The sequence below is a fragment of the Leucoraja erinacea genome, chromosome 10 (assembly GCF_028641065.1).
Source record: "Leucoraja erinacea ecotype New England chromosome 10, Leri_hhj_1, whole genome shotgun sequence".
NCBI lineage: Eukaryota > Metazoa > Chordata > Chondrichthyes > Rajiformes > Rajidae > Leucoraja > Leucoraja erinaceus.
Genome location: NC_073386.1, coordinates 26874910 through 26891176, shown reverse-complemented (window position 1 = coordinate 26891176; position 16267 = coordinate 26874910). Strand labels below are relative to the sequence as shown.

Sequence of the window (16267 nt, the reverse complement as noted above, 5' to 3'; positions counted from 1 at the left end):
CAAATGATTTTATACATAAAAACTGAGTTTGAAGCTTCAACAGACTAAAATATTTGTCATGATTATTGCTGATTTTTAAATGCTTTCTCAAAAATTACATCTAATAAATGTTTAAATTAATTTTGAATTATAAACTTTAACTAGTTACAATAAAGTAACAATATAATATTGGGTTGTTAAATATATTATAGCAATTATGCTAATGGATCAACTATAATGTGTTATAACTGAATCAAATTTCCTGTTAAAATATATCTGATATGACAAATTATAGGTTGATTGTATCTCAAAGTAGCAATTAATTTTGACAGATTCTCACCCATCACAATTGATGGCATGACCAGTCTCGTTGGAATGAATATTCCTGGACATACTGGAACAGGTTGGTGTATCTTCGTCTACAACCTCTCTCCTGATTCAGATGAAAGTGTTCTCTGGCAGCTTTTTGGACCATTTGGAGCCGTCAACAACGTCAAGGTCATTCGTGATTTTAACACAAACAAGTGCAAGGGATTTGGGTTTGTCACCATGACAAACTATGATGAGGCAGCCATGGCAATTGCAAGCTTGAATGGATATCGCTTGGGTGATAGAGTTCTGCAAGTATCATTTAAAACCAACAAAACCCACAAATCTTGAAGAACCAATTTAGTGTTAAATTCAAGAACAAATGGAACTTTAAAAGGCTTATCTTGAAGATGGACTTCATAAGCCATTGTTGCCTGAGTATTAACATAAAATATTCTGTGATGAAGCAGGAAATGATTTTATAATGCTAGAAAACTTTGATGCATTGAATGTTCTTTCATAGCTCTTGTTCAAATTATACATAGATAACGTGTGCAGGAATTTTTACCCAGCCTGCTACTTTTCCTGCCTTTGGTGGACCTTTTTAAGTCACCCATTCTCAATTTAAAAAGATGAAGAAAAATTGACATTTTTACAAAAAATAAATTTCAAAAAGAATACATCAAAATTGATTAATTATAACAGCACCCCTTCCACCCCATATTTCAAAAAAACGGATCTGCTGATGCGCTTTTGCAGATGTTTTAGTTATTCCCTTTTCTTTGTATCATGTAAACATCAAATATTACCTGGTTGGAAAGGGGGATACCTGATGACATAATTTAAACAATGTTGCCAAAGAGTTGGTCTCTTTGCTGAAAATGGGTTTCAAAAGATCTATTTTTATATTTAAAAAAGGGATTTTTACAGGATCTGGATTTGAAAATGAATATTTTGACTGACTTATACAGGGGAAAATGACAATTTTGTCACAGTCATACTGTACTGATACTTTTGAGGATCAAGATGTATGTTTAAATTTGGGCTGTAGATTGTTTTTCTGAACGATGGGGAAAAAAACATGATGTTCATATCTTTCATAACAAAATAGCAGGGAGTGATCTCCCCAGGCACACAGTTCCCCCACAGTCAAAATCCAAAAGCAAGGAGATTAGACGCTAAACGTTTTTTTTAAGTCATCAGTAACAGTTAGGCAATGCCATAAAATTGCTGATTTTTTTTTTCCTAAAATAAATGCCAAAACTTCCTTGAAGCAGTAGCTAGGTGCTAATGAGATTACATATCTTAACTCCAAATAAAAATACGAGCATTTCTTGTTTTATTCACACTGATGTTAATTGTTTATGTTGAATTTGTTGATGACGATTACATTTCAGCCTTTAATATTCCATTTTGGCAAACAGCATATCATTGGCATTTGTTTCACTTTATCGGTTATTTAATTTGTTGCTGATCTGATGCATATTGCCAAACCAAATTTTGCTAGTTAGTTGTTTTATCCAATAGAAAGATGCTTCTTACATTTGTGTCTATTTCTTAAAGATTGATTTTATTTTATTTCTAAGTTGTAAGAATTTGATTGTTTTGTTACAATGGCAAAATGGTTCCAAATGATACTGTGAACTGAAGTATCTAAATATTTACTAGTGCAGAAATACAAAATATTGTTTAATATATTGTCATGTTGGTTGTGAATATTTTTCTTAATATTAGGGATGGACAAATTGCTTTTATTTTCCATTATGCGGAGAGCTAAGGGAACAAAATGGCTGAGGGAGTCCGCTCCTTTGTCCAGTGCACTGATAATTTTAGTATGTTGTGCTTGTAAGAGTCAAAAGGTCATGCTCTTCCCTGTATACTAGAACAGTAACTCGCTATGCATAATATAGTCGATAGTTAAATTTGCTATTGCTTTTGTCTTGTTAATAAACTTTTCAATAAAGTTGTCTTATTAGTATCGTTGTTATGGTTAATGTGCTTATTTTGTGCATTTTTCAATGCTAAACCCACTAATTGCATGTAGAGGAAATACTTTTACACTGAAGATGGATTTACAAAGAGCAAGTGTGCAAGCATATAATGTATTACTTTAAAAATGCTGAACTAAAATTTTGACAGAACCCTCAAACGGTTTTCAGGGATTATATATTACCATCTGCTGTGAATGAGTTGAATTGCTGGGAGAGTTTGCAGTATTTACTAAGCATTAGTGGGGAAGGCATGTAAAATTTTCTCTACAATGTGTTTGTTTAATTAAAATATTTCTAGGACCAGGCAGTAAAATTTCACAAATTATGAATGACTTATTGTTAGCATAGCTAATTTAGATTATTTCTGAATACAGCTGTAAATGTTTTTTCATAAAACTGTTGTGTTGAATTATTTGTACTTTTAATGTCAAACAATAAACTGACGTGTGCAGAGTACCGTGCTCCAATTGCTATATTTTTATGATCTTACGAGTTGTTTCACTGGTGGATTGTGTTTCAGAAGCCTAATGGTATTTTTCAATGATAGTTTTGTTATATGTGTGGTTCTCATTGTAGTGGTTCCTAACACGTGTGTAGGATGGCAAATTGGTCTGAGAAGCTAGCGAAGGAAGAATTGACATTGTTACCCAGGATCCAACAATCACACCATGGAAAATGTCAAAACTCACAGGTCTTGAAATTGGACCACCCATTTTCGTGTTAAAGTTGTGTGCAAATATAAGACCCAAAGGATCTCCCACCAAATTTCCAAAAAGACGAAAGAAACAGTTCTGGAATGGATGACAAACAGGAATACATGGTGAAACTGTATCTATGCAGTTTCCAGCAGGACAAACTCAGTTGAACACAGCTTCTGTGCACATACCTGTGAAGTGCACCCTCCATTAGCAGCAAAACATCAGAAAAGTGGAAGAGTTACTGTTTTAAGGGAGAAGGGGGTAGCTTCCATCTTCATTCAAAGCCCCAGAGGTGTGGCAAAGGTGACTTCTGGGGGTTAATTACTGTGGGCATTATGGATTGAAGTGTGGAGACTTTGAGTAGACTACTTTGAAAAGTACCATGTGGCACAATATTTAGTGCTACTGCTCGTTGTTCCAAGGTGCTGTCTGGTACAATTTGCACATTTTCCCTGTGACTGAATTTCCACAAACTGCTCGTGTCTTCCAGAACCCAATAATGTGCTAGGTAAAATGTAAATTGATTGACTGCTGTAAATAAGATAGTGATAGAATCAGGGAATTGATGAATGTAATAAAACATTTCTTTCTCAGATAGCTGCTACAGTCCATGCCTCCCTCCTCTGCTGGGAAATGCAGCTGGTGACATTTTGCTGGGACTTCTCCTTGATATCCAGGTTCCAACCCAAAACATCACCTGTCCATTCTCTCCTGAGATGCCGCTGAAGTTCCTTAGCACTTTATTGTTTGCTCAGGATTTCAGCATCTGCGGTCCACTGTGTTTAAAATTTTCATTTACTTTTTTTTCAATGAACGTTGTTAGATAGTAATATTTCATTGAACCTTGCAATTTTAAAAGAAGCACAGGAGCCTGGGCCCAGGACAGTGGAGCAAATTGCAAAGCTGGTACACTGGCAAGTGGACAGGGAGGATGAGTACCAGGGACCAGTGTGTGGAAGAAGAGTGCAGGAACTTGAGTCATATAACCATATAACAATTACAGCACGGAAACAGGCCATCTCGGCCCTACAAGTCCGTGCCGAACAAATTTTTTTCCCCTTAGTCCCACCTGCCTGCACTCATACCATAACCCTCCATTCCCTTCTCATCCATATGCCTATCCAATTTATTTTTAAATGATACCAATGAACCTGCCTCCACCACTTCCACTGGAAGCTCATTCCACACCGCTACCACTCTCTGAGTAAAGAAGTTCCCCCTCATATTACCCCTAAACTTCTGTCCCTTAATTCTGAAGTCATGTCCTCTTGTTTGAATCTTCCCTATTCTCAAAGGGAAAAGCTTGTCCACATCAACTCTGTCTATCCCTCTCATCAATTTAAAGACCTCTATCAGGTCCCCCCTTAACCTTCTGCGCTCCAGAGAATAAAGACCTAACTTATTCAACCTACCTCTGTAACTTAGTTGTTGAAATCCAGGCAACATTCTAGTAAATCTCCTCTGTACTCTCTCTATTTTGTTGACATCCTTCCTAAAATTGGGCGACCAAAATTGTACACCATACTCCAGATTTGGTCTCACCAATGTCTTGTACAATTTTAACATTACATCCCAGCTTCTATACTCAATGCTCTGATTTATAAAGGCTAGCATACCAAAAGCTTTCTTTACCACCCTATCTATATGAGATTCCACCTTCAAGGAACTATGCACGGTTATACCCAGATCCCTCTGTTCAACTGTATTCTTCAATTCCCTACCATTTACCATGTACGTCCTATTTTGATTTGTCCTGCCAAGGTGTAGCACCTCACATTTATCAGCATTAAACCTGGCAGACCGATGGGAAATGTGGCAATCATCACCCGGTGAGCTAGAGGCCCATTCATTAGGATTGCTTTACGGGCAATGGATTTTCAAAGTTTTCCTGTAATTCGAACATTGTTTTTAGTTTTCCCAATTAATAACGACAGTAGCATACAGTATTGGCATTAAACACAAATCTTTTTGCAGAACAAAATCAACAATTGAAGTGTTTAATATGATCATACACTGTTCACTGATGATTCTACAGTAAATTTGACATTTACAGCAGCAATGATATCCAGAAATACTTGACACAATGAATTACAGTAATCACAACATTTGTTATATCGCACAGTGGCACATCACATAAGTGAAAGAAAAACTGCAAATGTTGGAAATCTGAAATAAAAATTGACATAGTTCTGATGAGTTTTTAACCTAAGATTTTGATTCGCTCCCCTATTCACGGACGTAGCAAGTTTCCCAGCATTGGAATCTGCAGCGAGGTTCCAGCATTGACTTTTTATTTACAGTTCATCACAGAAGAAAAAAGTTATCTAGGTATATAATCTCATACTTTAGTTCAGGAATAACTGACATTTTTAATTAAAAACCAGCACTCCAATTTGTTTCCAGTGAAATAAGCCTTAAATTAATCAAAGAACATGATTTCATTCACAGTTTGGGAATTATGCTAAGCACCATTCATAGCATCAATTTATTCAAAAGTACATTTCACCCACTATAATACTGTTTAATGATATACCAGTAATACAATTTCTATTTATCGGGCTCTAGCAAACAGAATAATGAATAATCTGTTTTAGTGCACTTGATTGATAAACATTGGCACTGGAGAATAACTCTACTGCTCTTCTTTAAAACAAGAGACTGGATCCTCAACAGTACTCCCTCAGTGTTGTAAGGGTCCAAACAATTTCGCTCAAGTGTCTCAACTTGAAATTTAACCCACAGACTAATAATTCACTGATGATTTATGTCATTAATACACAGACAACGCCCCTTTTCTCCCATTACTTTTCATTATAGTTTTTTAACTGTTGAATTATTTTCTAAAATTGTTTATTAACTTGTCAGCAAATAAAAAACTAAAAAGTCTGCATTTTTCTAAATTACCTTTGTTTGTGATTTATGTTCATTCCTGTATGACATTCAATGTATCCAAATAAGATACCAAGAAATGAAGATAAAAATAGCTGCACAGCATAGGAACAGGCTCATTGTCCAATCCAAACACAATGCCAAGTTAATCAAATCTCTTCTGCCTGCATGTGATCCATACTCCTTCATTTCCTCCACCCATCAGTGCACCCACCACTCTGCACAAAATATCAGCCCTGCACATCTTTAAAATTTGCTCCCCTCATTTTAAAGATATGCCCACTGTGATTCAATGTATTCCTATATGCAATAAGGGAAATATAGCTTTGTACATCAGACAGGTGGTGTATCGATGACTCTTATGTCTATCAGGTCTCCCCAGCATCCTATGCTTCGGAGAAAACAATCCAAGTTTGTACATTTTCTCTTTAGAGCTAATACCCTCTAAAAACCATTTCCTTGGGATTCTACAGATTCCTTCTCCTGGGATACATAGAAAATAGGTGCAGGAGTAGGCCATTCGGCCCTTCGAGCCTGCACCGCCATTCAATATGATCATGGCTGATCATCCAACTCAGTATCCTGTTCCTGCCTTCTCTCCATACCCCCTGATCCCTTTAGCCACAAGGGCCATATCTAACTTCCTCTTAAATATAGCCAATGAACTGGCCTCAACTACCTTCTGCGGCAGAGAATTCCAGAGATTCACCACTCTCTGTGTGAAAAAAGTTTTCCTCATCTCGGTCCTAAAAGATTTCCCCTTTATCCTTAAACTGTGACCCCTTGTTCTGGACTTCCCCAACATCGGGAACAATCTTCCTGCATCTAGCCTGTCCAACCCCTTAAGAATTTTGTACGTTTCTATAAGATCCCCCCTCAACCTTCTAAATTCTAGCGAGTACAAACCGAGTTTATCCAGTCTTTCTTCATATGAAAGTCCTGACATCCCAGGAATCAGTCTGGTGAACCTTCTCTGTACTCCCTCTATGGCAAGAATGTCTTTCCTCAGATTAGGAGGCCAAAACTGTACGCCATACTCCAGGTGTGGTCTCACCAAGACCCTGTACGACTGCAGTAGAACCTCCCTGCTCCTATACTCAAATCCTTTTGCTATGAATACAGTACCAACCTGACTTTCCGAGTGTATCTGTACATTGAAATCCACCATGACCACTGTAATGTGTAGGAAGGAACTGTAGATGCTGGTTTAAACCAAAGATAAACACAAAATGCTGGAGTAACTCAACGGGGCAGGCAGCATCCCTGGAGAGGAATGTGTGACGTTTCGGGTTGAGAACCTTCTTCAGACTGTCCTGCTGAGTTACTCCAGCATTTTGTGTCTATGATCATTGCAAAATTGCCTTTCTTATATGCCTTTTCTATTTACTGATGTAATTTGTGCCCTACATCCGGCCTGTATATAACTCCCATCAGGTTCTTTTTACCCTTGCAGTTTTTTTAACTCTACCCACAACAATTGTACATCTTCTATTATGTTGTTTCTTGCTAAGGATTGGATTTTGTTCCTTATCAATAGAGCTACCCCCACTGCCTCTGCCCACTTGCCTCCCCAATAGGATGTGTATCCTTCGATATTCAGCTCCCAGCTCTGATCCTCTGTCAGCCACGACTCTGTGATGCCCATAAAATGGTACCGGCCAATTTCTACCACACTATAAGATCATCCGCCTTGTTTTGTATACTGCATGCATTTAAATATAACACCTTTTTTTCTGTATTCGCCACCCCTCTTCTCAAATTGGTCCCCATGTTGTCTGACGTGGGACTTGTCCATTTCTAAACTTTCTGTCCTATAATCTTATTCCAGTGACTTCAGTAACCTCTCCTGTGCTTTCCTTCCCTTTAATGTTATTCATACTTTTCCAGTCTGTTGAGCCCACCCCCACCTTTTAGCTTAAAGCATTATGTACAGCCCTAGATATGCGATTAGCCAGGACCCTGGTCCCAACAGGGTTCAGGTGGCGTTGGTCCCATCAGAACAGCTCCCTCCTTTCCCAACACTGATGCCAATGTCCCACAAATTCAAACCCAAATTTCTTACAGCAATATTTGAGTTTAACTCTCTAATCTTATCGACTTTATGCCAATTTGCTCGTGGCTCAGGTAGCAATCCAGAGATTATTACCTGTTGGGTTCTGCTTTTAATTTAGTCCCTAGTGCTCAAACTCCCTCAGCATGGACTACAACAACTGGATCTTTCCCCTCCCACTCTAAATTCCTTTGTAATTCCTCATAGCAAAAGGATTTGAGTATAGGAGCAGGGAGGTTCTACTGCAGTTGTACAGGGTCTTGGTGACACCACACCTGGAGTATTGCGTACAGTTTTGGTCTCCTAATCTGCGGAAAGACATTCTTGCCATAGAGGGATTACAGAGAAGGTTCACCAGACTGATTCCTGGGATGTCAGGACTTTCATATGAAGAAAGACTGGATAGACTCGGCTTGTACTCGCTAGAATTTAGAAGATTGAGGGGGGATCTTATAGAAACTTATTTGGACAGGCTAGATGTAGGAAGATTGATCCCGATGTTAGGAAAGTCCAGAACAAGGGGTCACAGTTTAAGGGTAAGGGGGAAATCTTTTAGGACCGAGATGAGGAAAACATTTTTCACACAGAGAGTGGTGAATCTTTGGAATTCTCTGCCACAGAAGGTAGTTGAGGCCAGTTTATTGGCTATATTTAAGAGGGAGTTAGATGTGGCCCTTGTGGCTAAAGGGATCAGGGGGTATGGAGAGTAGGCAGGTACAGGATACTGAGTTGGATGATCAGCCATGATCATATTGAATGGCGGTGCAGGCTCGAATGGCCTACTGCACCTATTTCCATGTTTCTAAGTCATATGGGCTGTCCCGGACTCAGCACAGCCTTCAGGACCCTTGATCCTTTGTGTCTATTCCCCTCTGTACACTCCCCAATTACAATTATGTGTATCTTTCTCCCCCCTCTTGAATGCTTCCCTGATCTATTGTGCCAATGGTAAAATTGCTCATCATATGGCGCCCACTCTCGACTGCTCAGGGAACAAGAATCTCAGTTAGGCAAGCTCAAGGGTTGAGGCTCATCCAACACTGCTTCTTGGATACCCCTACCTGCCTCAATCGCAGTCAAACACTCTCCTGCCCACAGACCAAATTGGACATAGTGAATCAGGTGTGACTATCTCCTGCAACACTGTGTCCAGGTAATTCTCCCTGTACATGATGTGTTTTAGTGTTTGAAACTCAGATTACAGATCATCAGCTTTGAGCCTGCCTTCATCGAGCGACCAACACCTGCTGCAGATGTGGTCACAAGTAACCACAATAGGATGCACCCGCTTCCACAGCATGCAGCTCTGCACATCACGTGATCCTGTATCACTTTGTTCCCAACTACCCCAATAACTTTATTTGAAACTTCCTGCTGCTGCTGCTCCGTCTCTGGGTTTGAAACTGACTTGCTTGTTAGCTCAGCACTCTGCCTCAACCACCACACCCAGCAGTTCTGCAACACCAGCCGTTCCAGGCACTCACCTCCCTCTGTGTAAAAATGTTGCTCTTTTAAACTTTGCCCCTCTTATCTTAAATCTATGCCCTCTAATACATGATTTTTTTCATCTTGGGGGAAAAAGTTCTGACTCTACCCTATCCATGTCTCTCATAATTCTACATCTATCAGATCTCCCCGAAACCTCCGACATTCCAAAGAAAATACTCCAAGTCTGTCCAACCTCTTCCTGTAGGAAATATCCGCTAATCCAGGTGGTAAATCTCCTCTGCACCCTTTTCAAAGCCTCTGCATTCTTCCTACAAATGCGGCAACCAGGACTGCATACCTTTTACAGAATACTTTCTGTAGAAGTTCGAGAAAATGGTTGTAGATGTATGGTGTCTTCTCTACGAGGTCCTCTATAACGTCATGTCCCAGCCTTCGACATTCAATAAGAATAAACCCAGCCTATCCAACCTCTCTTCATACCTACAGCCCTCCTTCCTGATGAATCTCTACTGCACTCTACACACCACATCTTACCCGCAGTAGAACAACCAGAATTCTAATCCATACAACAATATTTTGTACAGCTGCACCATGATGTCCCAATTTTTATCTCATTGCTTTGGTTTTTGATGGCAAGTGCACCAAAATGTCTTCTTAAACACCCTATCATCTTTAATTAAAATTAATTGTCATCTCTAAATAGATTTCATACTTTAAAACTAGTGAATAAAAATGAATGTGGTGCATAATTTGGGATTTTGCATGTATTTTTTTTAAAAGAAGCTTTTAGTTTTAAGTTAAAAAAGTAATGGCCAGATGGCATAAAGTATCACAGCACTGCATCAGATTTTGAACAACTCAGCTGCAGCTGTTAATTGCACTCAATCTTCTCCTAAATGTCAAATTGATGATCTCATTTGGGTTGTTAAGAGGCAAGAATTGGCAAAGATGCAATGCCTCTCCAAAAAAGGAAAAATTGGCAAGATTTTAATTTTGATGTGTTCTGCCCTGTCACAATGCAGTACTGCCAAAGGGCAGGCAAAGGAAAAGACATACTCTTAAACGGAATGCCATCTGGGAGCATCCAGAACAAAGAACGCAGGGATGACTAACATTATAAAACAATGTCAGCCCACATACGGTATTAAATTAGAATATATCTATTACACAGAAGCCTAATTTTCACTGAATATTAACAATGGGGTTGAGCTGATTCACGTGTAGGTTAAAAGAACGAGCATCTCAGAGGATTGGTCTCACAAAGCCTCTTGATGAAAAGAACTCGATATTTTAAAGTGGTCACTTGCACAAAATATTCTCCCAGACAATATTTTAAATTGTATATTTGAATTTACAGTATGTGGCGGTAATGTAGATTTAATAGTTCATTTCTTCGTAGCAGTATATAACAGAACTATTGTCACCGTTACTTTTGTGGCTGAAAGATTGAAGAGCAGTCATAGTAAATGCTACTTTCCGGTACTAAAGGTCGCCATTGATACCGAACTACATCACAAATTGATGTACAAGATAATCAAAGTGAGCAAGCTTTTCATTGACAAACTTCCTACTCAAATAACACTATTTTAATGTAGCTTATTCCTGTTCTTGGAAATTTAGCAAAATATGTAACAAAAAATCAAACCTTTTCAACCTCCAACAATAAATTTAAAAAATGCTGCCTCCCCATTAAAACAATAACAGACATATTAACATCCCTAAATACTTATTCTATCTGGGTATATTCATTGTATTTTTCACTACTATCATAAATAATAAGAATTCATATGTACGCTCATTTATATCTATGTATTAACTTCAAGGAGGTTGTCAATATGAAAATGTCACAAGTAAATGGAAGCTTTCAGATTTCACTAAATGAACATCGAAAGAATACAATCACAAGCCAGAATTCTGACTTTTACTGCTTACTGGTGCTGTAACAAAAAGATTTTTCATTGTATGTTTTGGACGAGTTATCATTGCTTTCCTCATATATTTTAATTGGACTAACAAATGGCTTTCACTTAGTCCATCTGAACAACTTTATTCATAATTTTGCTTCTTAGTTTGATATATGAAAGTATTTATCCAGAGATTTACTCTTCCACAATTAGTAGATTCTGCCTCCGCTCCAGAACCAAGGGCAAGCTTGTTAGAGTGTGCATGTTCTTAGAGGTTAAGTTCCAAACCATTGTGGATTTCTTTGCTACAAGGGAATGGGTCTCATACTGCACACCCAGATAACAAATGTCTTTCACAGAACCATTTTAAAAGATAAGCCTTCAGAAAGTGACTGTTTTGAATCTTTCTAATGAGATGACATGAAACCTATGCATACACAGTTAACACAGTTGTAGAGGTATATAGCCACTCAAACTATCATCAATGGCCTTTAAACACACCCTACTCCCCTGTAGTAAAATCTGTAGATCTTGCCTATGTTCTGATGCAAAAAATTATCTTCAATCACTACAAGTGGAAGCAAGTCATCCTAGATACCAAAGCACTGACAAAGAAGGAGACACTTATTTAACTTTTACAAATACTTTAATCCATATTTAAAAGCCCTGTTGAATTATCCTTCTGGACACAGATGATTAAATTAAATGGAGAAATAAGACTCTCATAGGACAAGCACAACAGTGGACAATTAATAAGCAAGGATCTTAAATTATATGTTTTTGTGTTACATCATTAAATAATCATTAAATAAATCCTAACTTGTGGAAGTACTGCAAAACCAATAAACATACCACTGCTGATTGACCTAAGGTAAAACTTCTCACAGCAACTAATAACCTAGGGCTACGTAACAAGATAACAATGAAGAAAAATAATGTGGTTGGTAAATACAGTAATCAAAATATCAGAAGAATTGGGCTTTGGTGGCCAATCAGGAATCAATGATGTAGATTATCACATACTCCAGCTGTAGATAATTAGGATGAAGAGCCAGAGGAATAGAAAACTACCATCACAATTGGAGATGGAATCAATCTAGTCAATTGATCCAAACAAGTATGTCTGGCTCAGGCTGACTATCTGAGGAACATTCATACACAGCAGCTATCAATTGTTGGAGACCTGCAAGTCCAATTGATTATGTAATTTCAAAGTACTTTAAGTGATTTGTAATAGTGGTAAATATGGTATAATGCACAATCTAAATAAAGCTATTTAGTTAAAGGAAGTGAGTCATCGTTCTTGTACATCACAAACTCAGACTTTGCCAGGAACAGAAGGCTCTGGTCTTACACTACCAAGAAGGAATTTTACTGACAGATATTGCACTATCTCGAACATTAAGCAGCCCTCTATAAGGGCTCAGTGTCACACAGGATAGTGTATTGTCTAAATCCCTACTTTTGTTGATGTTGCGATTGAATGAAATCAGTTTTGAGTCAACTAATCCCAATTACAGTTTTGTCGTTTAAAAAAAAAAATCAAGGTCATACGATCTAAAAAATACTATATAAACTTGGTTGTTTTGATACCACTAGTACATTACATTGTGGGGAAGATATATTATAAACTTTTTAATTGACATTTAAGACAGATATTTTAGATAGATTAAGACAGATGCGAAGTGACGGTGCCTAACGGCAGCGGCTCGACTGCAGTCCGTCTGTCTTTTTTTTTTCATTTTTGTCCCGTTAGATGTATGTTTTTGGTTCTAATTTTTATTATTTTTTAGCTGTATATATGGGGGGGGGGGGGGATGGGGGAACCAGTTTAATCTCTTTCCTGTACAGGGACCCGACTTTTACCCTGTCGGGTCTCCGGTGTCATTGGGCCTAACATTGTGGAGCCGGTGGCGGCCTCCAACCGGAACCAACCTGAGGGCTCCAGTCGTGGAGCCTGTGGACTCGCCATCACGGAGCTGGCCAACTTCGGAGCGGGGAGAGCTGTGGTGGCGCGCAGCTGCAACCCGACTTTGGAGCTTTGGAGGCTCCGGCCGCAGGCCCGGTGGACAGGAACATCGGGAGCTCGCAGGTCCCTGGTGGGAGACCGCTTTTCGGAGCTCCCACAACGGCAACTGCTCCCGCCGGAATCGTGGGGTTTAAATGACTCGGAGTGGGGCCTAACATCGCAATTAATTAATAAAGTTAATTTGCAAAATTCTCTCTAATTATTTTGTATCAGTGTTCTACACAAACTTATAAACACTGTGAATTCATTTTGCAGGTTCTGAAATGTTCCTGTTATCTTCTCAATGCAGCATCTATAGTTATTGTCATCAATACTTTCCTTAACTAATTGCCCTTTCATTTGTGCAAGGCTTTCCTTCCCACACTCTCGGTATGTCTATGAACCTTTCCTAATATTTGTAACAACTTTCTTTATTGATGAAACAACTCTTGGGCTTTTTTTTAAATCACTGAATGGTGCATGCCAGCTACTGGCATGTACCAGAATTGCTATGGGTACCAGACTATATCAATTTGCTATGAAAAGCCAAGGTTATGGTCTATGGAATTTGTATAGACAGGATTTGATGGTCAAAATGGATATGATGAACTGAACGTTACTGTGTTGTGATTCTTATTTAAATGAGAGAGATAATGGGAGCTGTACAGCTGGTGCAATGAGATGGACATGGAGAATTTTGACCTAGATTTGCCAGAAGATAGTGAAAGCTGCAGGAGGATAAAGGCTAAAGTCTCTGTATATTGATGGGAGAAAGTTATAGTATATGCATCAAAAGAACTAAAGAACAAAAACGATAAGCTTAATGGAAAGTTGAGATTATGTATTGAAAAGTTGCTGAAGTGTGGGGTGGAGGTGGTTGGGATGTTGTGGATATTAACGAGGATAGATTGGTCCTAATGTGAGCATAGTTGCCCATTGTAATCAAAAACTATTGCAGTTTTGAAAATAGAAGAGTATGGTGGTAATCACTGAAATAAGATCCCCATGTAAGAGTAAACTGTTGGAACAATTTAATGGATGCATCTTTAAGTAGTACAAGCGTTTCCCTTCCCCACTTAAAAGGGAAGATTAATCTATTTTTGAATTTGGCCTATTTATTTCAAATAATCAGATGAAATGTACTATTGTTTAAATTTATTCAGATACCATATTTTACTTCAAATAAATATAAATTAAGCACCATTTTATGATAGATAGATAGATAGATAGCCTTTTATGAGGTAAATAATTCAGATTATATGTAAAGGTGGAAACATATTAGAAATAAATATATTTTTTTAGCAATAAAACGTAACAATTTTCCCACCAACTGATTCGGGACAATGAACACTGTTCAGCACACAAGACAAAACTATTTAACAGAGACATTATTTATGTTAAATGTGCACATAAATAAAGGTGTTGTATGAATAGTCTAAAGATTCAGCTGCAGGAGTGTCTCAGGCACAGGAATGCCAATAGAACTGTAGGTTTGCTAATTAAAATCAAATACTTATATAAATCCTCAATGGCTATTAAATGTTATCAGGGGAAGAACATTGCATTTTGTGTTGTCCTATTTTGTTGCTGGGATGTGAAATTGATTAGATTTGCATTTTTGTTGATGCATTTATCTTGTGTTCAGAATGACAAGGAGAATAAATGTTACAAGAATACATTTTACAGGCTTTTCTACCAACCTGGAACTTCACCTGCCAAGAGGCGAGGATGGAGAATTAATGTATTAGTGCTAGCATTTATTATTGTTGTCATCCTGACAACAGGCACATTGAGAGTCTTGGGAAATGTATATTGTATTCAGCAACCAGCTAGAACAAAACAGCACACTTGATTAGCACCCCATCCTCCACTTTAAACACTGAAACCCTCCACCACTGAGGCAATGTGACTGCAGTGTCTACCATACTGCAATGTCTGCAATGTTAAAGATGCGCAACAGTACCTTACTGTTATACCACACAATCTCGATCACCGACCAGGACCTTGGTGGCAGGTACATGGGAATACTACCACCCTGTATCCTTCCATACCATCGTAACATGGACTAGTATCACTGTTCTGTTAACTTTGCTGGATCCAAAGCCTGTAATTTCCTCCATAATAGCGTAATCAGGGGTTTTTGCCTTAACAGTTGAAGAAAGAGGCACACCACCATATTCCTTTGAAACAAATGTGTGTGCACAATAAATGATGGCCTTATAAGTAATGTAAAGTCCGGACCCATGAGCCGTGCCTTTTGCGCCGATTTCAGGTGGCGGTGCAATCGTTCCACTAGCCCGTTGGCCTGGGGGTGATAGGCGATGGTGTGGTGCAGCTGCGCCCCGTATAATGTCGCCAGCGAAGCCCACAATGAGGACGTAAACTGAGCCCCCCGGTCGGTGGAAATGTCTGCCAGAACCCTGAACCGAGCAATCCAGTGTGCGGCAAGAGCCCGGGAACAAGACGCGGCGGAGGTGTCCGACAGCAGAATAGCCGCAGGCCAGCTCGTAAACCGATCCACAACCGTGAGGAGATGTGTGGCACCACGGGTAACGGACCCACTAAATCCACATGGATGTGTTGGAAACGGCCCAAGGCTGTGGCCCGTGGGTGTACTAGCAAGGTGGCTTTGGCCATCGCCTCTTTCACGCCGTCGAACGTGGCCTCGGCCTCGGTGGACCAAACGAGGTCCCGTGACTTACCACAGCGAGGCACTGAAAAAGGGGCCGCATGATCCTGGCAGCTGCCGGCACAAAACAATGGTAGAAGTTAACCATGCCGAGAAACTCCTGCAGCCCTTTGACAGTGAGCAGCCGGGGGAACTGCCGGATGGCCTCTACCTAAGTGGGTAATGGGGTCGCGCCCTGTGAGGTCACACGATGTCGAACCCAGGAATGAAAACGAGGTCCCGTGTTTGGAGGCACTGAAAAAGGGGCCGCATGATCCTGGCAGAGCTGCCGGCACAAAACAACAATGAAGCAGTTAACCAT

The 16267-nt window shown here is 39.2% G+C and overlaps 1 protein-coding gene across 5 annotated transcripts in view; it reads left to right on the top strand.

The window, feature by feature from the left end:
* The window catches only part of elavl4 (ELAV like neuron-specific RNA binding protein 4), a 100830-nt gene extending 98097 nt beyond the window's left edge, over nt 1-2733 (top strand). For all 5 annotated transcript variants that reach the window (XM_055641805.1, XM_055641808.1, XM_055641806.1 and 2 more), the window contains one exon: nt 312-2733. In XM_055641805.1, the coding sequence (XP_055497780.1) occupies nt 312-639 (328 nt within the window). In that variant the 3' untranslated portion in view covers nt 640-2733. The remainder of the gene's footprint in view (nt 1-311) is intronic.
* Nucleotides 2734-16267: the final 13534 nt, after the last annotated feature.